The sequence below is a fragment of the Dromaius novaehollandiae genome, chromosome 8 (assembly GCF_036370855.1).
Source record: "Dromaius novaehollandiae isolate bDroNov1 chromosome 8, bDroNov1.hap1, whole genome shotgun sequence".
Lineage (NCBI taxonomy): Eukaryota > Metazoa > Chordata > Aves > Casuariiformes > Dromaiidae > Dromaius > Dromaius novaehollandiae.
In genome coordinates this window covers 20,622,453-20,648,649 of record NC_088105.1, presented here as the reverse complement: position 1 = coordinate 20,648,649, position 26,197 = coordinate 20,622,453, and the positions used below count along the sequence as shown (strand labels likewise).

Below are 26,197 nucleotides of genomic sequence, written 5' to 3'. Positions count from 1 at the left end.
GAATCTTTCCCTCTTGACAAAAAGTGACTCTACAAGAGAGCACAACTATTTTAACATTCATTTGCAATAAAGGTTTCTCCAGGGAACATCTGGATAGCTTTAATTTAGAAAATAAGCATCTAGAAAGCAAACAGACTGCCCATTTGCTGCTATGCAAGGCTATTCTTTTTCCAGTTTCTAAATGACAGTTTTCATCTAAGTAAAAGATAAGAGACAAAAAAGCTTGAATTCAGGTATTTTCATTCATGTTTTAAAAACCCTCTATTAATTGTCGCAGGAGAACAATACAGTACAACTATCAAATTACAGAAAGAATTTGGCATTGACTTTAATTTAAAAAGCCACCAATCACATCTAGGATTGAGAGATTTTCTTCTATAAACTCATAGTATACAAAAAACAGTCCTCCAAAACTCTGGTTAAAAAACACCACACAGTAGAAAAAACACCCACCAACAAAAATCCACATGATCAGTCATATACTTCTTGCCTTTCAGCCTAGGTTTTACCACAGCTCTTCATAGTCTCCCCTTCTCTATCTACAAATGACTTCCAGCTGAGAAGAAAGGGGACAACTCAACTTACACCCACTCACAGCCTACAGGTGCTGCTTACAACAGGATTAATCACAGCTCTGTACATGCTCTTACAGCTAATCTGGTTACTGGAGCAGTCAAAAGGAAGAAGATACAGCACAACGAGCATTGGCTTGTAGCTTGCGGTAGAACTGCTTCTGCAACTAGCTGCATTGTGGATTTGGGGAGATGAAGAAAGAGAAAGAAGACAGTTTAATTAAGTGGAGAGAACCACCACCTGACCCACATGCATCAATATTTTAGACCAGGCCATCAGGAAGCAGAAGGATGCTGCTGAAAAGGTCTATGCCAAGCCAGGCTCCATCTCCACTATTATTCTATCCAATTCTCCCAGCACCTCTTTTCCCCAGGTAGCTTACCAGCCCCTGGCTAAATTCCAGGGTGTTACAGCTAAATCAATACCTTCAAGATTATCAAAAACAATAATGAAACATGAAAACAAACTGTTCAGGGCTGCAAGAACTGGTGTACTGCTTTGCCTGCAAAGCACTGTACTGCATGGCATATTAAGGGTGCAATTCTAAGACTCTGTTTAAAATTTCCTTCCATAATTAAGCAAATTAAAGAATATAATCTCTTTCCATTCCCTCACCTGGTTCATATTATTTAGATAATCTTTTAGTGGCTAAAAATGCCCTCCCACATTCTTATAAAGACAATTAAGTCTCCTACACATGCCAGCTCAGAGGACTCTCATTTAACACTGACAGAAGCTACTTTTCCTGAAGTCAAACCAACTTCTAATCTCCATTTCACTCAACAATGCAATCAAATACAACAGCAACTTTACTGAGCAAACATTTTCACTTCCATTTAGCCATGAGGCAGCATACGTCCATCTCACTCATTCAGAAAAGTAACTCAGAAATCACAAGTGGCCAGAGACAGCGAAATACAGAAATCCATGCATGCCGTATGATAGTTTCCTTCTGTTTGAATTTTTTTTGATCAGCACGACTAGTTTATAAGTGCACTTGTATTGCAAATATACTTTCTCTTTATGGTTTAGAAATACTGAGGGGCCAGAGCAGTGTTTTGAGTGATGCAAATGGTGGCTTTAGTAAAGGACTGAAGTTCCCAAACCCATATGCTTGTATTTTTACTGCTCTCAGAGCACAGAGAATAGTTTTTGCATTTAAATGCAAACGTACAGGACAACATTGATCCAATGCATCAACCTGCAATTGTGACAGTTTTTCACTATGGTTTTTTTTCGTAACACACAAGACTATCACAAGCAGCAAGTTGTCACATCACATGCCATTAGAACACAAGTAACGTAAACAGATATGATAGATCTGGGATCAGTCTTTTCAGTTTTCTCAATAATATTCACAAAAGGTTTAGGGAACTGTGACTATCAAAACAGTGTTTTCAGCACATCTTCTCAGTCTTCTTAACTTATAAGCTGCAATCAGTTAAATTACTACATTTAAAATATAAACATCATTCCTTACTCGGGCAAAGACTTCTGCTAAAAAATCACATCAGAATACAGCTTTGGCAGGACTGCAGGATCCTTCTATAGATTTGAATGCAATTCTCCCTAACACTGAATATGATGCATATGTGCTATTATTGTTCAATTACATCTTCAGGGCAGTGTGAAGGAAGAAGTTGTAATATAAAGGATTCCTTGTTTTTCAATTGCACAGCATTTCATGACAGAACTACCAATGACTTCCATAGACGGACTTATTTCAGATTTGGTTGATTGCTGCCAGGAAGGCAATGAGGAACACTATATTTCCACAGACATAGATGGTTAACACAATCTGTTTAAACAGATGACCCTGCAAAAGAAGGGAAAAAAAGCCATAGAAGTGTCAGTTATTGTTTTAAACAAATAATCATACCATCTCATAGTAGTATTTACAAAATGGTGACTTGCCTCTGCTTCTGCAGATGTGAGTGACTGCAATATCTGTATTCTGTCATCCTCTATCACTTCAACTGTTAGTGGGAAGGAAAAAAGTACAGTTAGCTCTGCTCTTAAGAGAAAGTTGGTTTTATATTGTAGAACTCTTGATTCTATAATTAAGTAATTCAGTCCTATACAGCATCAAATCAATGAAGAATACATCTTAAACCAGTTTTTGAACAGCACTTGGAAGAACCTCATTTGGCCTGTCATGACTTGTATTATTATGTTCATAGCACAAGTGACTAATGCTTTTGAGTTGACCTGAAGAAAAAAGTAGTTTTTGGCCACTGCAGTGGCAAAACATTTTGTCTGCTCTTTTGCTAGAGCAAATAAAACACTCAGTTTTGAGCTGAGCAAGACATTTGTTTGATCTAAAACCTTTCCCTTTTCATTTTAAAATAAGATTTCATACAGAAATATTTTCAATTAGCCAAGATAAGAATAGTCATTGTTCAAACATTTCAGGCTAATTCCTCTATTTCGAGGAGAGCATTAGCGCAGCTCAATGTAAATTCACATCTTTTCTCATGGTTCCTTCTGCACATGCCACCTTACACAATCTCTTAACTAATCACCTTTCTTCAATTCTGCAGATGTGTCCAGATACAGGTCATTTACATGTGCAGAGTGATCTCCTTTAGGTGAGGCTAAAAATTTCCAATGAAATTCTGATCCTTTACTATCAGTCTCTTTACTAGATATATTGGAGTCAGAATTTCACCTTAGTTCCCCTGTTCAATCAGTTTCAAGTGTTTGTGCTCGAGTTTCTGATCATTTATCTGCACTGTTTCACTCACGCAATGACAGTCATTCATACCAGCAATCTGTAACAATAATATACATATTAAATCTGCATAAATTAATCTGTTTTCCAGCCACCCAACTAGGATCAGATCATGGCAAGAAATGACAGGTTCTTGGAAAACACTTACACAAACATGTTCAATCTGTCCCCATGTACTGTGATTTGAGGAAAAAAGGCCACCATTTCAGATGGCATTAAAAAAAGTCTTCCTGCAACACTTCGGTCTTGAAAGCTGATTTAGTCCCATACCACTTTGTACAGAAGCATCACATCATTACTTGAGAGATATCCCCCTCAGCTTGCAAGTTAGAGGCTAGCAAACATCTTTTGAAATTCATTCCATTCAAGTTATATTTCTGCATTTTGCAATCCTCAGAAAACAAGTTAACAACAGGAGCTTTGTCGGGTTTGTACCTTTACGTATGAGACAGTAGCTGTGTATTTCCAGAAGAACATCAATCCCAACATGCCAAGCTACAAAACCAATCATCATATAGGTGTCCCATGGGTCTGATAGGTCAAGTGCTGGCAGATCCATTCCCAAGAACATAGTCACAACTAGACAGTAAAAACAAGACAGTTAAAAAAAAAAAAAAAAAAAAAGACACTGAGGATGCTGCTCCAGGGCAACTGACAACACTCTCTCAACACCTTTGGCAGTACATCTCCTACAAACTGCCTGCAGCTGCATGGCAAGTGTGGGGAAGGTGCCCATCCAGCTAAAAGTTCCTTGGGGGGGGGGGGGGGGTGAGGCAGCAGGAGGTTGGGAGGGAGAAGGAGGAAGGGAAAGAATAGATCAGAAGCAGAAAGGGAAGAAGAGACCAGGACAGTTTTCGGTCTGATCAGTTCCTTACACAGTCACATCAACACTAGCATTTGTGACTACATCAAGACCACAGCCACCTGAACTTATATGCTTTCAAAAATAGAAAGACAATCAACTTGTGGTTATGTGAGTGAATTTCCCCTCTCCCACTAAATAACCTTGAATTATTGAGGCATGTTACTGTAAAAACAATATCCTCAAACAATATCCTCAAATTCTCCAAGAGGAAAAGGAGATTTGAAAGGAAAACAAAGGTCCTTGTAGCAAAGATTTATCCCAAATTTCTCTGCAATCCCTGTGGTGCTACCGAGCCACTTGTTCCCCTAAAGCTGCACCTGATAGCCACTTAAAACCCACAGAGAAGGTGGCCAGCAAGAAAATAAAGAGAATATCCATAGTTCATGTTAAGAGGTGGAAGCCATGAGGTGAGAATAAGACATTAATTTTGAACCTTCATTTGAAATAAGCATATACAGGGGTGAACATTAGCCAAACATGTCAAATATGTAATCCACAGATCATAAACAATTAAACCATTTTGGTAATTTTTTTTTTTTTAATTTAGATTTGAAGATTGATGTAATCTGCCTCATGCCAGAGGAGATCACATTGAGATGTGAGCTAGAACTCAACAACTGAATGTCCATGATGCTAACAGATCTAGGCACTTTAGGTGAGCAACAGCCCAGATTACAAACAAAAAAAAAAACACCTTAAATCATTTAAAAAGGGAGTTACCGTTATTACTCCTACTCACCAGCTAGTATTCTAGCTGTTGTACCAGTACTCCAGTGAAACCAGTTAAACAATTGCCTCCTATAAAACAAAGAAAGCATTTCATTGATTGAATTCAGAGAATGAGGAAAAGTAGATAACACAAAAGAAATTCTTCATAAATATGGGCATATTTAATTTTTGTGCCTATATTTAATAAGCTACAATTTAAGTCCTAATTTAATCAGTTACTTTTGAGTACCTTGGCGCATGTGGAGATGGTCTGAAACCTGCCATAAGAGGTTGACAAATTGCCAGGGCCATCACAGTACAGCCAAGATACGGATGAAAACCTGCTTGCTAAACAGAGGACATTTTTCTTTAGTATCATATCTATATAAGGATACAGAAAAACACTCAAGAGTTGTAGAGTTTATTTAAGCTTGTATTAGTACTTTATAGTGCTGGAACAGCATTGTATTTATACTGGCAGTAGCTACAGGACACAATAACCTGCCCTGCAGCTGGATGCAGTTAGTTCCCCTTGGCAACAGAAGATGCCGGTAAGCCTACCCACAGTTTGTTCCACCTTTTTGCTATATGGAAAAATTCTACCAGCTGAACAGCAAATAGTAACATGACTGTAGTAGCTGTTGCTCCAGTCTTTTCATCCTCAATCCTGCTTCTTCAGGAAAGGCCTATTTCTTAACTCCTGCCAATACTGGTCTCTGCTCTCGCCCTATGTTTTCTAATCTCACCTTAAACATTTTATTGTATTTCCCTAGCTCCTAGCTGTCAGCTCATGCCTGTGACCACGTTTTTCTCTTGTCTTTAATGCAAATTCCTCTCATGGCTTTCCAATTTCTGATATCACCTTGCACCAAATATAACACAAGGGACAGCAACAGACAGACAGTCTCTATCTGGATTCCAGCCTAAGCTTAATCACTGGATGCAATTGCTCCAGTCCAAGTTAATAACACTTATCCTTACGAGACTTGAAGGCAAGAGATTTACCAGGTTAATAAGTCAGCTCTCCCAGTCTCACTCCTGTCCCAAATCCAATCTCTCTGAGGAACTGGAAAGAAGACTGATTCAGTTCATAAAAAACTGTGAGCAAGGACTTTATTTGGGAGAAAAGAGGAAGGAAGGAAACTATGACTGACTGAAGTTTTTCAACTAGAACTAAAGAAGGTAACATTCCTCTTTTGTGTTGCTAGGTTTTGAAATCAGCCTGCTTCACAACAGCTTCACAGTAATTTCCTTGGCATTAGTCATAATATATGTTAAAGCCAACAATGGAATTACTACTCGTACTTCAGTGAACATAAATTTAAAGGTTGGACCAAACGAAAGTTAAAAGTTAAATGAACAAAAAACCACACACTTACTTTGCTCCATCCTCCTCGGTATATAAAAGGCAAAACAAAAGAAATGCTCGTAAGCATGACTGTGGTCAACATAAGCATACGATGCACCTAGAAAATGAAGTTTGCTTTTAGAAACCCTGTAGCTTTCTCAGTACAGTATTAAAATACAAGTAATAGATTTGTAAAGAAAAATATTCCCAATTGCCTCTTTAGACTTTGTCTTTACTAGTAAAGTAACTAAACTTCTGATTTGCACTTACTTAGTCTTAGAAGACTAAAGACAGATGACACACTAAGGTTGATCTCTTATTTCTTTGACCTAGTAGGTTTTAATTCTGTTTACAAGAAAGATAGAACATACAGCTAGAGACCTGGGGAAGATTTTGCCCACCTGAAACCACATCTCCTTTCCAAACAGGAATGAATGAGACCAGACAGGTTTGAAGAATCGTGCAACAATAACACCAACGCTAACTGTAGTAATCCAGGCAACAAACATTAGAGCACCTGAAAATGGAAGGGGGAGGGAAGGTAAACATGATCAAAGTAAATATACGTAATTTAGCTGTACATGAATACAGACAAAACCATTATACAGTCTTTGAAGTTGTATGCCTATGGTCAGAATCTACCAGTGACAAGTTTTTATCATCTGGTTCAGACTACAACTTCGTAACATTCACCTGGTTAGAGGGCAGAAACATCCATACAAAAGAGAATTAGAAAATGCACACACAGTGCGACAGAGCAGCCCTGATGACTGCATTTAATGCACTGCAGTACCACCAGTGGATAAGGCGAGAGTTGCAGTTTTGTTACCAACTTACAAGTGAGAGGATGAAATACAACATTTGTGACAGGCTTTCACCGATAAAGAACGAGTGATAATTCTCTCATGGGCTTGGCTCAAAGTCCAGTATCATAAGAAAAAAATTCCCCATTACCTTCAGTGGCTCCAGACTATCAATTGAGGTTTTTCTCACTTCAAATAGAATTAAGCTACAATAACAACTAAAGCAAACAAAACCAGATAGTGGCAAACAGAAACAAGCCCTATTTATCAACTTACGAGGAAAGGCAAACATAAGCACAAATTCCTGGGCAAAGAGAGCCTTAATAACTCTGCTCTTGAAATGCAAAACTGACAATTAACAATTTAATTCTGTTCTTACAGTCTCAGACTTTGCTAGCTAACAGTATATTTAATGAATGTGCCAAAAAGATCAGAGGAAATATCTACCCTGCAATAGTGAGAAAAACATAACTCTCCAGTCTCAGCAGATGTAGAACTGGAAGTAGAAGGTAAAAGTTGCAGCTTACCATGAGCCTTGATAAGTCGGGGAGAGCGGGAACCTCCAATATCCTGCGGGAGGCCTGTGATATTGTACATTCCACTGGTGATCAGAGGCTGACGATGATGTTTGTGTATTAGTCCCCCTAAGCAGTGATATAAAGCGTTTTATTTATGGTTGATGAAAGTCACTGCACTTTTAAGACAAACCTACTCCTTATTCATGAATACAAGTCCTATTCTGACCACTGAGCATGATCATGCAACCAAAACTTCTGACATGTAATATAGCAGAATTTGGCTTGTGAATTAAAATTTGAACATAAGATGTCACCTAAGCTGTTTTATACACAGAATGTACAAGAAGCAACTCAACCTTGTTAAGAATAGCTTTCCCCACTACACACACAGAGTGTGAAGAATAATTCTCCATTTTAGAAAGTTATGGTCTGGTCTCTCAATTAGTTAACTAGCATCAAGTGGGCATGCAACACATACAGGAGTAAGTCTACTGCCTGGATCATGGGTTTGCTTTTGGAGGTCGAAGTAAATAGAGATGACTGGACTAAGTGGATTAACTCCAACTTGAAAGTAGAGTCCTTAGTTCAGATACTAGTTCTCAGGTAAGCCACACCTTGCTTTAGGGTAGGTAGCTCTTGCTCAGAGCTGCTTAAAGAAAAGCAAGCATATACAAATCAAATTTACCTTCGCTGGCTTCCCCATCTGCCAGAAAGATGTAGTAACTGGCATCCAGATTAAACCTCCCTTTATGTGCAGTAAGGTGAATATTCCTTCTGAAAGAACATTGAAGAACACCATCCGCAAGCCTCCATGACACATCTTCAAGGGCATTCTGTGAAACAGCAGACATTTAACACTTAGTCTTTTCAAACGAGCAAACAGAATTCTTTATCACCTTTACGGCCAGTGTTTGGGCTTGTTTCTATCCAGCAAGAAAAAACAGCATCCCATAATTGTGTATGTCATGAGATAAAACTTTTCTTATGCCTATATAGCCAAAATGTCCTTTTTGCTCCTATGTGCTTCTAGATGATCACACTACAATAGCAGGGGCAGATCTTCACGTACCCTATTTGGCTTTCAAGACTAAGATAAGTATTTATAGAAGATAAAGATATCCTGTCAATGTCATTCTCCACAGACCTGTTCAGCTCTATGAAAGCAGCTGAAAGGTAAGAAACCACTACAGCCATAAGGAAGTAGTCCTGAACAAGATGATATACTATTGAGATTCCGGCTTACTCTTTTGCTGTATTAGAGCACCCTGGTTAAGCAGGTTACTTCCAACTTATAGTTTCAACACTTTCTTCCCGCCCTTTCTGTTGCACCAGCACAAATAGGATCTGGAAGCTGGCTTAAAAATAAAGAAATAAGTCTTGCAAAAGACAAAAGCATCACTGGAAAGAGTGATCTGAGGGAAAAGATTTTTGCATACTAAAAAAGTATGCCAATACTTCAACATATCAACATAACATTGGAGCAATTATCACACATTTTTCCTGCTCATAACTATCCCTCCTCATCTTCCAACCTTTAATGCAAAGGCACATAGATTCCAAGCTCAGCCCTAGTAAAGGGAGACTACTGCACCAGTAATAACATGCATAAAGTTACTCAGTAGCATAGACTTCCTACCACATGACTGTTTTCAAAATGAGCTTTACAGACTTCCAAAGGAAATAGTTCTTAGAAAGAAAGAGCCCAACCATTCTCAGCATAAAGAATAATGAATCCATCTTGCAGTATAAAATAAAGGCATAAAGCACCAACGTACCACCGATCACTTCAAACCTACACTCATGAAAAAGTCTTAGCTGTTTTCAGATGTACCTCTGAATTTAAAACAGGAGGACTTCGTCCCTTCAGGTAGGCAGTGCTTACACTAACGTGGTGGTCCTCATTAACACATACATATGCATCATCGCCACCCTGGAGAGTTAAAAAAAATATATTCATACATACACATATATAAAGTATTGTATATAAAATATACTTACGATATTTTAAATATATTATTTACAGCCCAAAAAAATCCTTAATGGTGGTCTCCAAAAGCACTTTGAGTTAATTGATGCAGCAAGCAAGGAGTTCTGGTCAACAGTCTAACAAAAGATCTGAGAGAATTCTCATATTAAGCTATTATTTGCCACCCTTCAAACACTTCAGTGTTACAGGGAGAACATATTAAGTCAAAGAGATAACACAAGTAAACTATCATTTTCCCTCCCCCAGAGTCTCTTCCACATTATCAGAAATTTCTTTGATCATTTACAGATTCTATTAAATTAATCAAATAAGACAGAGATAGAGGTTGAAGTTATTAATAAAAATAAACCAACAACACACTTTAGTTAAAAGCTGTTTGTCTTATAGCTGTAAAGGCACAAAAAAGTTTTAAGAAACCACTGTTCTCACACCAGGGAAGTGAACATAAACAGCACTTCCTCTGCACAGCTGTTACTTTAGGCTATGTATTTGCCAACAGTATTGTCCCCTCACCTTTAACACCAATTAGAAAAAAGGATCTCTAAAGTTTTTAGGATTGGATGGAGTAATTCCTATACAAACAATGCTGAAATAAAAACGGTTTCCAAAAACACTGCAACACAGCTTCTGAGGCAGGGTTCAGGCAGGGTTTTTCTGGCTGGGCAACAAAGAAAGGCTCACCTGACTGCAAGCCAGTCTGCTACTGTCCAATTATGAAAGCTGGATTTTGCCAAGACATATATCCACAGGGGAATTCTACCACAAGAAAAAGTCAGTCCTGAGCTTAAACTCCATATCCACCTATAAAAGGCCATCTGTACTTTCTTCAGCACTAGAGGGAAGGTTACTTTGCATGACATATGGTGACATTCTGGCTTTCCACATGGATGCTTGATAGAATACCATTCATATTTAATTTTACTGGAATCACAAGAGTGACTACAGAAGGAGAATGGGACACTCACCATCCACTGGTCATGGGACAATGCAAATGCTAAATATCCTTCACTGGGACCACTCATTTCAATGAGTACTGAACTCTTCTCTTGTCGGAAGGATAGAAAAAAACAGGAAGCACTTTCAGGATCACAGCTTGAAGGGTTCCTAATGCAAAACTTCTTATTTCCACAACCTGATGCATTAAACTAGACAATCAAGCAAACAAACAAGAAGTCATCAGATAAGAAATGTTTCCTTCTTCCTCCTCCCTTTCTACCCTGTTCTAGAAGAAAGCATACAAGGAACAGCAAAGAAATCCCATCTACCTCCACATACCTCTCTTTTAAGCCATTTCTACAAGTAAGTGAAACTTAGTAAGTGAAACTACGGTGAACTTTACAATGTATTTTATTTAAGCTGAATTTTCACTTTAAAGACTTCATAACAGAAATATAATTTTGTAAAGGAAGTAAAACTTTAAAGTTCCTTAAGTTTAATCTTTCAGATAGGTAAAAATCAACTGTAGGATGGGGGAAGAGGTGAACAGAAGAGGAGAAAATTTTTTTGTTTTGTTTTTAAAGTAACAATTCCACTGGTAGGCAATGAGACATTATATGGATTAAAAGTCACACTGACATCAAATAACAATACTTGTTCAATCCACTAAAACTTAAGAATCTGTAATGGAAGTCAGTAATGCAGATGAACTCGCACAAGGAAGTTTCTGAGGCTGCAGTTACCCAACAGGAAGTTAGGATACATGAGTAGAGCACTTCCCATATTTCTTCCCAGGTATGCATAACTTTTAGCTGGCAATTCAAAGGTTGATAGATCATTTGAGACTTAATTTGTGTGAAACATGACAACGTTTAACCACACAAGTTTGTACAACTAAAGTAATACAACAGAGTAGCTGCCTATGGGCTTAATCTCTGATATGTAAATTATCATCCATCATCTTTCCCCTTCTGCCAACCCAGAGACAAAGACAAAATCCTGGATTGTATCAATGGGCTTTAATTAAATCCCATTGACGGCAAGCATTAAAGAGGATATTACTTGGCTTTATAATTACTTACTGGCTTTGTTAAGTAGGAAATTGGATGTGAAGCTGATACCGTCTCTGATGTTCTGTGCAAGGGCATTGTTGGGGATGGTGCATTAGGCTGAGAAACAATGGCACCAGGAATCTTTACCCAAAAAGTCTTGTATTTCTTCACAACTGTGGCTCTTAAAAAAATAAAATAAATTAAAAAAAGGGGGGGGGGGAGGGAGGAGAGAAGGAAGAGTAAGGAAAGAAAAAAAGCTTTATAGTTTGTATAGCAATTTTGTTTGTTTAAAAAAAAAACAAACAAGAAACACACACGACACACATACACCTTAATGCAGGGCCCTAAAACATTTTACCATTTAAAGTAGGAATATATCTGAAGCCTCTGTGGAAAAATAATTTTAAAGCATCCCACTACATGGACTTCTGGATACAAGAAACAGATTTATCCCTGTGGCACAAATAGTAACCTCAGGAAAGGAAGCTGTTTGCTTTACAGTTGAGAGTTGCATAGCTTTTTGGGAACCAGTGGGTTAAAGCTAATGTATAATGGGATGGTATACATATCATTTTTAGGCTAAAAAAGAACAACAACAAGATTCTTAACACTGTATGTTTGCTCATATGCACAAGTAGTAAACAGTCAACTAGAAATACAAAAGCAATGTTTCTTAATTCACTTCTACTCTCCCCCCCCCCAAAATCAAAGTGATCATCTCCAAGCTTTCCCTAAGGACTATCTACACTAATGCAGAGTTTGAAGTGAACAAAAGGTGTCAACTCTTCAGGCCTTTGGTCTAAAGATGCTTCTCAGTTGGTGGGCCATGTTTACAGCAGACATAACAGTACAGGTTTGCCTCATTTGTATTTTAATAAACTAGAAGTAATACTGGATTTACTTACAGAAACTGTACGTGTTTTGGTGCATCTCCAGGAGCAATCCAATAAACTTTCACGTATTTCTTTTTTGCTTTACTTGTGTGACTGACTGCTGAGTTCTGAAAGCGCACACACATCAAGAGTTACACAGTGGAGATGCACCAATGAGATTTCAGCTAATACAGTCACTGCACAGGCTGCAGATAAGTCCTGAACAGATATTGCACTGTTATACCACACACATCCAGTCCAACTGGCATGAGAAACCTGACTAATTTTCCCCCAGTCAGGCATAAGTAACTTGGATGAAGCCCGCCATTGGAGCTTATAAAAACTACCAAACCTGAAGGATAAAAGGAACAACTAGAGGTCTTTTAATCCAGTTGATTCCACTGATGAGACAGAAGCACATTTTGAATGAAAAAACAGAATCCAGACTAGTCGATGTCCCTGCTGTTTTTATGCAGAAGCAGCTTGGCAATGCTCCTTTTCTTGATGCTAAAAGCATGAAGCAGCAGTGGAATGACTGTACAGAGAGAACCAAACTAGTGTGCCAGAGGACAGGAGGCAAACTAGAATTGGTCTTGGGGTCAGAAAGTTAACTGCATGATACAGTTACCAGGGGAGGGGGCACACAGGTGGTGGAAGAAGTGGAGAGAAAAAACAGAGTTCACATCTCTTGCACATGAGGCAGAATCAATTTATCAAAAACAGATGTCGGAGATGGTGATCTAACCTGTTACTAAGAAGGCTCCATTGACAGGAATGGACAGAGCAACACTATGGACAATAGCCTATTCTAGTGTTTGTTTTCCACAACAACTAACCCAAACTTTCCTTGCCACAAGTTAAGGCATTTACTTCATTTTGGGTCCTTAACAAATATGGAAAACAACTGATAACTCTCCTTTAAAGAGCAGAGGGAGCACATCCTCCTCTTTATAACATAAGGTATAAGTAATGATGATACTGCAGTCCGATAATACTGCAGGAAGTCACGTCTCTGTATTGCAACTCATACCAACTTCTGGAGATGCTTATTTTGCTCAAAGATGATTACGCAGCCTAGTTCTGCCTCATTTCAGATGCAGTCTACTACAAACTCCTTAGTGCCCCATGTCCCATTTTAAGACGCTATACTGTACCTTTGTATGGCCACACGTCAGGAGCTGAGAAAGTCTCTGGTCAGCTAATATAAAAGAACCAACCGCAGGGCTATCCAAGTGTTCTGCATCTCGGGCTTGTATGAAAAAGCCTTCAAAATCTGGTCCAGACAGATTAACTGAAGCAAGAAGGAATACAGAAGGAAGTTAAAATATTCTCCAGTGAAACGTCGTCTTACAAGCACTGAATGGCTGCTATAGGAATCATCTGAACAAGATTCAACTGCTTGGATAGCTACCTGAGTAAAGACATACTACAACAGCTCTATGACAGATTAAGAAAAAAGCTAAATTAATCTCTTCAGCTATAATGGACACAGTACCTTCTATTCTGTCCCCCGGTTTAAATTCAGTCCCATTTACTGTAATAATGTGCTCAGGTGACAACTGTGGAGAGCTACCATGATGGGGCATCATGCTACTGCAGACTTCTCTTATTTTTCCATTTGGATAACCATCCAGAGGTCCACAGAGGCAAATAAACATCCAAACAGCAAAAGCAAGGCCAGACAGCTCCATCTGAATAAAATAAAAGTCACAGAAAATGAAATACAGTCAACCTCAACATTATAGATCCCCATCCATCTTTAGAAGAGCTAGTTGAATACTCACATTTAAAAACACACTCAAAACAAAAATATGCAAGAGAGGACACCAGTCCCAGCTGCAGTACCTCTATGCAAGTAATATACGCTTCTGGTAACTGCCAGACTTTGCAAGAACATTCACAGATATTACATTTCAGCCCCTTTTACATACAGAGTTCTGTATAATTGATGGATCCCTCCATGAATTTGATTGATTCCTCCTCTCCCAGATGATTTTGGCTATATCACTTTTTAGATTTCCTTTGCTTGTGCCTCTCTCTTTCTTTTATTAAAAAAAAAAAAATCCAAGTCCTTTAGACATCTGTGTAAATACACAGAACACGTGAATCTTAAAACACATTTTTTTTTGAGGTATAAAGCTCCACAGAACTGAGGAACTACCCAGCTAACATCAAGTCCCCCTGCTTATTAATCATAGCTCCAAGTTGTGCATCATTACAGACTGCAATTTATTTCCACAGTTTGCATTTATTTCTTTGGATATGACAAAGAATTCCCAGGTGATGAATTCTTCTCTGGAGAGACTGGAATTGCCAAGTGTCAGAACTTAAAAAAACACACCCACCCACAGTTACTGCTGTGATTGTTTGCAAGACTATAAACCACAAAGTTAATTCTAGATTTTATATATGCAGAAGAGTGGGAAGGTGATATAAAGAGTTAAACAAAGAAATATGCAAGTTTGTTGCCAACAAGCACAAACTCTTCCTTGCAATCTCTTTTTGGATGTTGACTTCCAAACAAGTATTCCAACAGTATTATTACTTAATCAAACTTTTTAAGGGAACAGGGTACATGGAAAACTTGTGGAATAGCAGGCCTGAAGAGCCAAAGACAGCAATATGAATGCGCAATCCTAGCATTCAACATTCAATGATTTACTCTGCCACAATACTGTTTTCAAGAAAGCTATGGTAATTATTTTGCTATTCAGCAGTATACAGGGCTTACAATTGTGCACTATATTTACAGAAAGCCCTAGCCAACAACGAGAAGCATTTGCATGTCCAACAGGCTGAGAGAACAAAACATGTTTCCTTCTATCCTTAAAACACAAAAGTGGATTATCAGCCCTAGTAGTACGCATACCAGGCAAACAGGTCTGCCTTCTGGAGAAACCAAGGCCATCTTGTACCAAGCGATAAGAAATATCAGGTTATGAAGTTCCCTGACAGCATACATGGATGTGAAGATAAGAAAGGAATAGAGCCATTTCAGACTGAACCCCGGTATCTAAAGAGCAGTCAAATGAGAGCAAGACATACCATAAGGCGGTCTTATACACGCATCAATATGAATTTTTCCCAAAGCTTCTACACATTTAGTGTCAGAAATGCACAACATCCACAGCAACGCCACATTTGTACTTCAACATAAGACCTCCTTGGTAACTTTACATCAGCAAATGCAAGAAAATCCATGGGCTTTTTGGACAATTATATTTCAGGAATTAGAAAAAAAAGACCTCAGCTTCCTCACAAATATTCAAGATAACATGACATTATTTATACCTTCTAGTTAAAGCATATCTTTCTTTCTAGTCCCAATTCCTCACCAAACTGTCAGAAATCTAAGTCAACATGATTTTGCTCAGAGGCTAAAGAAGCCAAGTAGGCAAAAAGTAAAGTTCAGCTCAACAGTGGCATTAAAGCAGCTTGCACGAGTACTGATGAGATCTTCAAAACAAGCTGCTGCCAAGAAGAGATAAAGCTGCATATTACAACAGAGACAAGAACAAGAGGAGTTAGCATTCTTCTTTAAGTAGCAGAGGATGTGGCATGGATTTCAAACAATACAAGAAATGTTCTTTGGCAGACTCATCTGACTCAAAAGCTGATGGAAGGTGGGAGAGAAAAGGAGGAAGAAAGAGACGAAAAGAAGAACGAATAAGGTAGAAGTCTGAAAGAGGTACTGTGCTGAGAATATAAATTTTTTACAGGCTTAACTGTAGAAGCGCTACTTTCTCTATGTCCTTTCAAGGACCTGCGCTAGATCCTATATTTATTTAATTAAATCTAATTAAAATTCAACCTTCCTCCAAGAAGTTATTCAGTTTCCTTGAGAAGTCCCTATCTTCCTTCAGTTTGGAAGTCTGTTCTGGCACTCCACATTCTCTGATTAGGTGGAGGAAGATGCAGGAGGAAGACAGGAAGCATTCTTACAGTGCCAGTCATTTTGTGGTTAACTAAAGATTCATTTTGTCTTTTTAGGAAAATATCTCCTCAAGCGTTATCATAGGTAACACCGTATAATGGGTGAGCATTCTACAGAAGTCAAGCATTAAAATTTAATCCTTAACTAGTCCCTTCAGATTGAAAAATTCTGGACTTTAACTCAAATGTCATAGTACCACCCTTTTTATAACACAGTAAAGTTTTTATAATCATATTTAAACTCAAAGTTTGAGATAGTCAAAAACACAAGTTCACAATCACTTATTTACTGACTGCAGATTGTTAGTATCTCACTGTTCCCTCCCCTTTCTGTAATGGGCATACAGACTCTTCAGCCAAGACTTGTTCAAAACAAGCCCCATCTTGATCATAGCGAACAAGACAGACAAGGAAACAGAATCTGAATATACAGAAAGGAAGAAGGTAGGCAGAAAATGTCAATGAGATGCCCAGAATCCCCTCATATAAGCAGTTTAAAATTTTTCCTTTGGCTCTAGAAGTACATCTGTTATAAGAGCATGAAATAGCATGTCATGCCCTTGTGAATATGATGCTCTTTGGTCAAGTGAAGGAAAAAGCGAGCTGGTCTGGAAAGCTGAGCACATATCATCCATAGCTCAAGAATGAACAATATTACAAGAAAACCCTAAGGAATTTATCTAATTAAATTGAGGAACCAGCACTAAGCAATTCTGAGAAAGGACAAAGAAAGGTATCTTTATACTCTGGCTAAAGATTGATAAGCAATTATATCTATTACTAGCCAGTCAAATACTTGCACAATGGATCTTCTGTTTTGTTTAAAAAGTTAAGAAAAAAAACACCACACACACACACGGACCAGGCACTGCTAAGCAATAAGTTACTCCAATATAAAGCAATCATCCTTTCTTCTATAAGATTATCATGTTTCTCTTTTCTCTATAGTTCTACACTTTCAGGCAATAACAGCAACGACTGCATTTTTAGAAGTTTAGCATGCTATATCCTAGAACATACAGCTGTCACAGAGATTCATAGGAGTAACTAGCATTTAAAGTCATAGTAGTAGATAGTCTAATTATACACACATGTAGAAGTATCAAGGTTTGCAACAAACGCACATACCATATACTGTGGAATGTACATGACTTTTTTCAGATATTCCCTTTGCAGTAAGAACAGAGGAAAGTAAGACAACTAAACCTGACAATGACATCCATAAGTACAATCAAAAAAAAAAAAAAGTTTTAGGGTTAATGGCATAGAAATCCTCATTACAGGAGGCTACATTCAGGAAAGCCTAAGTGTAATATGTAAATCATACTTAACTTCACCATGAAGGAATAAATGCCTTTTAAAGAATAAAATTAAAAAAAAAAATCAAGGTCTTGTACCAAGAACAACTTAGAGGTTAATTGAAGCTATCTATTTTACAGAACTATTGTTCATTCTGTTATTTTACTGCTCCCAGAAACATAGCTCAGAAAACAGGTAATTTGTCTTTAAATAAAAATCAATCAGCAGATCTCAGCGAGATCTTTTCTAGTTAAGACAGAGTAAAGACTAAATATGAACTGTGTTAAACTCAAACCACAGAAGTACAGCCACCAAGGCTATATTCAAAGTGAAAATCTGAGTACTCAAGACTTGAGTTAATATAATCTGTGGAACAGCCTATTACCTGTAACATTTGAATATACTCTCAGTTCCTGCTGTGATTTATTATAAATTGTGGATTTAGTCCTTCATGACGGATTAAGCTTGCAAGAGGTAAGAAGCAGTTTTGGCCATAGTGACTTACAACTCTTTGAAATAAGACAACTCCTTGGTGACAGTGTACAAATTAGCAGACACTTAAGTTCTGTTTACTAAAGAGGAATAGGAATAACCAACTTCATAACTGAATCATTATGATGTTAAGAAAATACACAAAAGCTAATTCTTACAGTATTTTTCCAACAGGTAACTCACCAGCATTTACCTTAATATCATTTAAGCTTTGCCTGGAAGAATAAATGGGAGTTTAAGAATTTTTGCACTCCCCAGTGATCCGTTTTCCAAGATAAAAGCATTGCGCTGAAATGCTTCTATGTTAACCAAGGCCTGAGAGTACATACAACTTCCTTGCCTCTATTCAGCATGCATGAGGTACCACACCACGTGGCAGCATACTCCAGTAGATGCCCCAGGCAAGGTTACAAGGGTGTGCTGCAGAGCATAGCAGCTCCATAGTCACAACACAGTCCAAGAGCACTGACTGTCTGTTGCAGTCTGGTACTATGCAAAGACTTATTGATATGTTATATATGACCTAAGACAACCATGAGAGTCAGAGTCCTTTCTCTATAGATAGATTAGGTACTACAGCATACAACATCACTACACTGAGACAGTTATTCAAACCACTACATGTTTCATGCTTATTTACAATGGGAAAAACACCTCAGGACCCACTAGTCTGAAGCACATCTACAACTTTATTATTTCCCTCCCTCCCCACTTGGAATTTAACTATGACACATTACTCACCCCTTGGGAGGTAAAGTACAGAAGGAAAGCTCCAGAATAAGTTAGTCGAAAGAAACTTCATCATTATCTGTAATTCTAACAGTGTTTCAAGAGTCATTGAACTTGGGGGGGGGGGGGGGGGCAGAGCACACACACCTGTAAGATATTCCCAGAAGAGAGTGAACTAGAGACCACCCCTCTTCAGTTAGTATGAATAGAAATGTAGTCAGAGTTCTTCATACCTGTGAGAGCATGACATGACAGGAACACTTCTGTGATAATATGAACACTAAGTAGTTAAAGGCCAGCGTAATTATCTGTGGCTTAACCTCAAGAGATTTTGCCTGCAAAGGCAGATAGCAAAGAAAAACAGAGAGGTTTACTCACAGTATTACCTGCCAGCTTCTGTAGAGTGACACATGAAGTTGCACTGCATTACTCCAGACTGACTGAACATTTAGAATTTATACTGGAGTCATCTTATTCTCCTCCCAAAGAGACAGGAGGAAGGAAATAGAAGCAACTGGAAAAAATGAAGGAGGCAATTCAACTGCCTTTTAGGCAGATACATTTAATACTCGCAGATTGGAGATAAGAGCCCCTAGCAAGCTTCCAAGGCCAAAAGCAATTGTGTTTTTCATTAAGGAGGGAAGGGGGGAACAGGGGAGCGCACTCATGCCTTCAGCTGGCTAATTTAGCAATCTAATTTAGGTGCTTACTATGTGGTTTAAGAACTGACCCCAGGACAACTAAAGAATTAAAATTTAAGGAGCTGTTTCTCATTTTTGTACCTTTTGTCTACAAAGAAGGGAAATCCTCTGTATGGACATAGCATTGGCATGCTGGTTTTTTTCTGTATTGTCAGCTACCTCCTGAAGACAACATGTGGAAATAGAGGGCACAAACTGAAGTTGTATACCTTCCAAGCCAATTAACGCACACATGAAAAAGACTTCTACAGTCCCTGCAAATATCAACAGCTTTAAAAACGAACAAAAAAAAAACCCCATCCTGGTAGCCCAGTTCCTTAAGCACACAATGTCCATGCACAAACATGGAATTTCTTCACAGAAATCATCTTTTTTCACCTGTTTAGTAGAACTTCATTAGCTGCCTAGTTTCAAAGAGGGAGGGAGAGGAAAGGCAAGATAAACATACTGCCAAGTCAGAAGTGTGAAAGCTATCATGGCCAGAACTTTTCTTCTGAGCACCATCAAACAAGAAGTCTAATGGGAAGCAAAAACGAGCTGTCTAAAGCAGGATAAGCTGTATTAATGGATGGCATTTGTGCACAGGATCCTGTGCCATGTCCCTTCAGAAAGATATTCTTACAAAGCACTGTTATTTAAACATCAGGAATAGGTTTAATCTAAAATTTACCCCAGTAAGTAGGTTTAAGTACTTACCTTACAGCTACTCCTTCTCTTAAAGTGACCGAGTAAAGCTGTCACTGGTTTTGCTACTTGAAGTAGGGCAACCCATACAACATTGCAACTTCTATTTGACTTGCATCTAACAGCATTACCCTTTATCATACCCAGGATCAGAGGAAGTTCTTCTGAAACAAGAAACAGTACACACACAAATTAAAAAAATAAAAACCAGAAAGCACACATTAGAGAGATCCCTTTACTTCAAGAACAAATTTTAAAGTTATTTCCCAAGTTAAGGCCACAACACTCTACAGTTCATCTAAAGTGAGTCAAGTTGTAGCGAAGCTCTAGCCCTGCAGCTTCTTGTGCTTTGACAGGCAAGTACTTCCACAGACCTCACAGCAGTTTCATGTTAAGTCATTATTTTAAACTATCTTCTGGTACAGTTAAGGGGGAAAAAAAAGAAAAAAAGCTTTTGGCACTGTCTTTCTTGAAGCACAAGTTTGTACATCTTTGCAGCATGATTTTAAAGCTTATTATGCATTTACTCCATATCAGACAGGCAGTGCATTTTAGAATAGAAATAAGTAATGTTAAAAAGGTCTACAGAGAGCTCTTATTTTCTGGGGTTTTCTTCATATATTTCCCTAAGGATGAACAAGAGCCAAGGATTTTGCCCTCTTCACTTATTTGCTTTGATTATTTAACTATCTTCCAGGCAGCTGCTCTGCACAGTCAGTTAAGGCCGCGGCCTTGCAGACTTCTATCTGTATGATGAAGCCTCAGACAAACGAAGTTGTAAATAGACTTAAAAATGACATAGTTTTAGTTACACCAGCAAGGAGAGGATCAACACATTTACCACATCAATTACGGTGTAGCCACCTCCTACACATGTTAATTAAGAAACAAGGTAAGAAAGTATTATTCATAAAACATTACAAAGCAAACAAGACGCAAGAGGAACATGATGTGGTCTTCAGGTGAAATAAGCCACCGCTCACCTTAGTGAGCAGTGCTTTTTAACATCTTAAATTCATTAAGACAAGCATGTCTAAGAGTTCTCTCAAAAACAACCCAGCAACGCTTGGATGAAAGGCACCGCAGTTGCACAAGGCATTTAAAAACCTCACCATGTTTCAACTTGCTTCCTAAGTGCTTCCGATATTCTGTTAAGCGCATGCAGCCTTCCACAAGTTGGCAAAACGCACTCTCAGCGCTCGCTACAGCCGAACCGAAACGCTCCCGACCCACCGGCTGCGGCCCCGGCCCGCCCGCCCCCGCTGACCGGCCCCGGCCCCGGCCCGCTCCCCTCCAGGGCAGGGCAGCCGCAGCGCAGGGAGCCTCCTCACCGCCGCCGGCCGCGCAGCGCCCGGGACGGGGCGGGCGAAGGCGGTGCCGTCCCGCCCTTCACCGCGCGGCAGCGGGAGCAGCGCCGAGCCCGCCGGGCGCAGCGCCCTTATCCGCAGAAGCCCGCGCACCCGCGCCCGTTGCGGGGCGCTCTCGCAGGCGGCTGCCCGCACGGAGAGGCGCGTCAGAAACAAGTCGTGCAGTTCCCTCCCCGCCGCGAGCCCTCACAGGAACCCGGGGCCCGTCAAGTGCGTTCTGGGCCTGTAACTAACCCCTCTGCACTCCCCAAACGCTGGACGTGCCGATGGCTGTCCTCATGTTGCACGGGGAGCCTTGCCCCACCAGCGCTGGCGAGGCGCTGTCCTTGCGACAGCTCTGCCACGCGCGCTGCACCTGCCGGGCTGCTCGGGCGCCTAAAGGTGCTCACGCACACAGCCTTGCAAAATCAGGGTATTCTTACCAACAAAGCAAACACGCACTGTCTGCAGCTGCAGGAACTGCAGTTACTTACACAGGCTTCTTCTGTAGGGTTTTTCTTCTAAGGTCCTCAATTGCTGACAAAAAACAGCACAAAAAGGCAATCATTAACTAAAAATGCAACTGTACCACATACGGCTTATCTGCATGAGCCCCGTACGCTCGTGGTGAAGAGGTAATGGGGGTTGCCACAGTTTCTGACCCACTCGCTAGAACTACAACTGGGAGCCTCATGCCAGCACTCGAATCAACTGAAATCTTTCCCGGTATTTCAAAGGTTGGTGTTTTTTTTTTGAGTGAAGAACATTTAAACTGAAAACATGTATTTAGTATTTTCAAGCGAATTCTCACGGAAAAGTCAGATGCTTTAATAAACCAGCTGAGTTGACTTTCTGTGTCTTCCTTCCTTCTGTCGCAGAACGGGGAATTTCACCCCTCCCACAGAAGAGAAATACCGCCTGCGAAAGGGGAATTTTACTCCTCTCACGCAATAGAAATACTGTGCTCATGTTTACAGTATGTCTTGTTTGGAGGCACAATTAATTCAATTGCTTACTTCTGTATTTGAGTAGTTCTAGTGATCTCAATACTATTAACGTAGCCTTATCTTCCAAAAAAGTACTATCTACTAAAATACAGCATACTAACAAATTCTATTTTTCTTTACTACTGTTTTGTTAAGAATTGAGGTGTGTTTTAAAACGTGAAGCCCATGAACTCTTGCTAATGAACTAGTTTCTTTAATTAGTTGCTACTTCACAAAACTTGTTGTGGGTATGTAAAACGTTCTTCATTAACTTACGCTTTTTTGGTCATAGTAACTGTGTTTATAGATGTAGCTTTTTTAATTATCGATAGTACCATACATAGAAAAGGACTTCTGGGAGCGCATTACTGTTTTACTTGTGTCAGAACAGCTTTTTTGTCTTGCACTCGTTTTGCATATTTATATCATAATATATTGAATATTATATCCATTAATATCCATTAGATCAATTTTAAGTAAAAGCACTGTTTCCTATGTCTATCTTTCAGGTAAACAGCAACTCAAAAGAGAAAATGTATATACCATGTATCACAAGGAAGGCCAGCTTCATGCAGCTTTTTCCTTCCACAACATGTAACACAGTATAAACTAAAATTTCTCTGAAGTCTTTCAGATTGATATAGTACTCCAGATGAATTGTGTTGACTTCTTTTCTTTTTATAGACAATTTTTTTACAGATCCAGCTGCACAGTATGATTTTTTTCATGTCCCTTTATCACACTTGGGTGTCAAAACTGGAAAAGGGTTATAAAGGTTATACAAAGATAAATATATAACAAAGATTTACTTTTTACTCTTTACTATAATGTATAGCCAGGTGTGTGCCTGGGAAGCAAGAGAGAGGAAACAAAGTATTAAGTCTTACATTATTCTGTACCTTGAACAAGATTTAAGCAGAACCTCGTAGCAGAGGCTATATACTCCTTAGAGTAAATAACTAACCTTTTTTTGTTCCTACTTAACATGATCAAAAGTTATGTAACCTGTATATCATAAAGGTGTGTACAAACTGGAGTTAATGGCTGATGACGTGCTGTCTTCATTGGGAATTGTCCTGGGCATGAAGGGACCTTTGAGAAGAAGCTGTGTCTGAAAATTGGTAAATGTGGTACAAACAGAGCCTGCACACCTTCAGTCCTGGGCTGAACATGGTGTCCATAGTCCATGACGAAACACTGCATTTTAGAGGGAAAGAATGATCAGTCTTACGTATATACTGATACTGTGCTATTTTTTAAGCCCAAATATGGAAAACAATGAGCCATCCCCGCTATGTCTGAGCAGAAGCTCTGTTGTTATGTGATTCTTTGTAATCCTTTCTCCTCCCAGTTCCTAAGATAGCTATATAGCAAAACTGTGGTATTTTATAAGGTCAGCCCTTGCCCAACTTCTGTACATGCATACACCGATCAAAATTATGTCTATAGTTCACTGGTGAGATTTTCACTGCAAGACATCCCTTGAGGTCAAATCAAGTGAAGTACAAAATGGCTGCATCCCTTCCAGGTTGTTTTGATGATGGATAACTTGTATCTAATAAATTTTTACTACTAATATTTATGTTTTGACATAATGATATGCATTTAAAAATAAATTGCCATAATCTGATTTAAGGCTGTCTATATGTAGAAATAATTACCTCACCAAGTATGATGACTAAGTGGAAATAAAATTGTTATACCAGTCTGAATCAGTATCTATGGAAAATAATTTTCTATAGGAGATGGAAGTTGTTGTATTAACTTTTCTTTAAGAATGCATTACTAGCATTAATAATCAGAAATAGAAAAGCTTTTAAACTACTGCGAATGATGTGCAGACAGTGAACACTGCTGCTAATCTTATATATGGACTGATGTTCTTTTCTATCTTCCTACACTGTTTCTTCAAGTCTGTGCATTTAGACTTGGCTAATTACATGCAGGAGACAGGTCTTTCTATGAAGACAACTGTCCCGACACCCATATTTATTGAATATTGATATTCCAAGCTTTTCAGCCTACTTGGCTTAACTAAATATGTATTTAGAGACAATAACATTATCTTAGATAGGAAGAAGTTTTCCTATCAGAGCAGTTTTCATAATGCTTTTTTTCCAAAGACAGGAGAATCTTGAGTCATGGAAACAATCCTGATTATCTCTAGGGAAATAAATGAAGATAAAAAGTTATAATATAGGGTGACATATTTTTCTCCATAATTAATTTCATTCTTCTTCCTTGAGCTTTAGCTCTATTTCATACTAATCAATTTTGTCAACTGATTTACCACCAGCTTACAAACTAGATAAATAAATTCCACCAACCTACAGAAATATTCTTCATATGTATGTTTCTCCTTGGTCTTTATGCCTCTCTACTAATCAACCCTTTCTACTTTCACTATTTTTTCTTTTGTTTTATGTAGCGTACAAAAATTCACACTGGGAAACGTTCTTATACAAAAATATTTGCTTACCTAAACGTAAAAGAAAAAAGAACAAATTTTACTTCTTTTAGTCAATAACCCTAATTATCCACATGATGGCATTAGCCACTAAGTGAAATAAGGTTTTCCACTTCTAATGACTACACAGAAACCTGTTTTCTTTTTGTATGTCTAGTCTGACCCAGCAACAGCTGAAATGCATGCACAACAGCTTTCTACCAAGAGGTCCATGTCCTTTGCCTTAAAGAGAACTTTTTAAAAAAATACTCTCTTGCTAATCCAAAATACCAGAATCAATGTTGGTTACTTAATATTAATTTGAGTCAGGTCTGTATAGGCACTGTGATATAATGACCACTTTTCCCAAAGAATCTCTGCTTAATTCAATGCACAGCATATTTAACTCAGTTAATAATCAGCTGTAGTAAACAGAGAGCCACTAGCTTGCATAGAGGTAAGATACTCCAAACAGCTGAGCAACAGCAATTCCCAGCTCCTGTGAGTTCATGTAGGAACCACTGCCCAGCAATGAGTGAGTTACTTCTTAGCAGTAATGCTGAGTTCAAGTTCATGGCAAACCAAAAGGTCTGACTATAACATTAAGATAAATATTAAACAAGAGCTCTAGATTTCTAGTGCTAGCATTTGGTTCTATTGAAAATGTTGAGTTAGATGCATTGGTTGCTGGAAAAGAAAAATTAGATTTGTCAGTCTGAATTTTAGTTTTGTAGCATTCCAGTGCAAGCCACTCTTGTATCGTCTTCCCTGCTTCTGCTGCTCTTGTTTAACTTGTGTACTGTGGTAAAATGGAAACACCACTTGAAAGGAGACTTGGGACTGAAAGTGGTTTGGCAAAAAGAAATCTGTTCTAAGGTATGAAGATGAGAAAGAGATGAGAACCATCTTTTAAAACAAATGCTTGCTCAAGTCATAAATCTGGTGAAATACTGTCCTTCTGCAATGTAACATACTCTCTTGTAGCCTGATCAAATTACCACAGCCCCAGTTCTGTCCACGCTGAAAGAGCACAAAGCCAGCCCGCTGACCTCAGTGTTAGCTTCCAGATAACCTCAGTTATGTGAAACTGTTACCTAGGTGTTTAGGTTTTTTTTTTTTTCTTTTAATCAGACAACCATTTTATACAACAGCCATAAGTCCAATCTTGTTTACCATTTGAGCTTAAAG

General features: G+C 38.7%; 1 protein-coding gene across 6 annotated transcripts; it reads right to left on the bottom strand.

Moving 5' to 3' along the window:
• Positions 1-223: 223 nt before the first annotated feature.
• On the bottom strand, positions 224-21,695 carry FRRS1 (ferric chelate reductase 1). 6 transcript variants are annotated; one of them, XM_064515858.1, is made up of 18 exons: positions 21,563-21,695; positions 20,244-20,392; positions 19,080-19,181; positions 13,889-14,084; positions 13,548-13,684; positions 12,427-12,521; positions 11,552-11,702; positions 10,499-10,678; positions 9,378-9,476; positions 8,232-8,379; positions 7,556-7,672; positions 6,627-6,742; positions 6,257-6,343; positions 5,128-5,225; positions 4,909-4,967; positions 3,740-3,883; positions 2,488-2,549; positions 224-2,389 (listed from the first exon to the last, which is right to left on the bottom strand). In XM_064515858.1, exons 2-18 carry the CDS (start codon positions 20,370-20,372, stop codon positions 2,297-2,299), a joined length of 2,013 nt encoding a protein of 670 aa, XP_064371928.1. In that variant the 5' UTR covers positions 20,373-20,392; positions 21,563-21,695; the 3' UTR covers positions 224-2,296. The 6 variants fall into 6 exon arrangements, with proteins under 6 accessions (XP_064371928.1, XP_025950030.1, XP_025950029.1 ...); XM_026094245.2 differs by lacking the exon at positions 21,563-21,695 and adding an exon at positions 21,344-21,550; XM_026094244.2 differs by lacking the exon at positions 21,563-21,695 and adding an exon at positions 21,344-21,549 and having other exon boundaries at positions 20,244-20,395.
• Between the last annotated feature and the right edge of the window lie 4,502 nt (positions 21,696-26,197).

Bases quoted from the DNA above. Each gene is read 5' to 3' on its own strand.
- FRRS1 (XM_026094244.2), bottom strand. From the start codon at position 21,392: ATGCGCTTAACAGAATATCGGAAGCACTTAGGAAGCAAGTTGAAACAT. The intron at 6,743-7,555 runs GTAAGCTGCAAC...TTCCATTTTCAG, and splicing joins CCGACTTATCAAGGCTCATG to GTGCTCTAATGTTTGTTGCC. The intron at 6,344-6,626 runs GTGGGCAAAATC...TTCATTTTCTAG, and splicing joins GAAAGGAGATGTGGTTTCAG to GTGCATCGTATGCTTATGTT.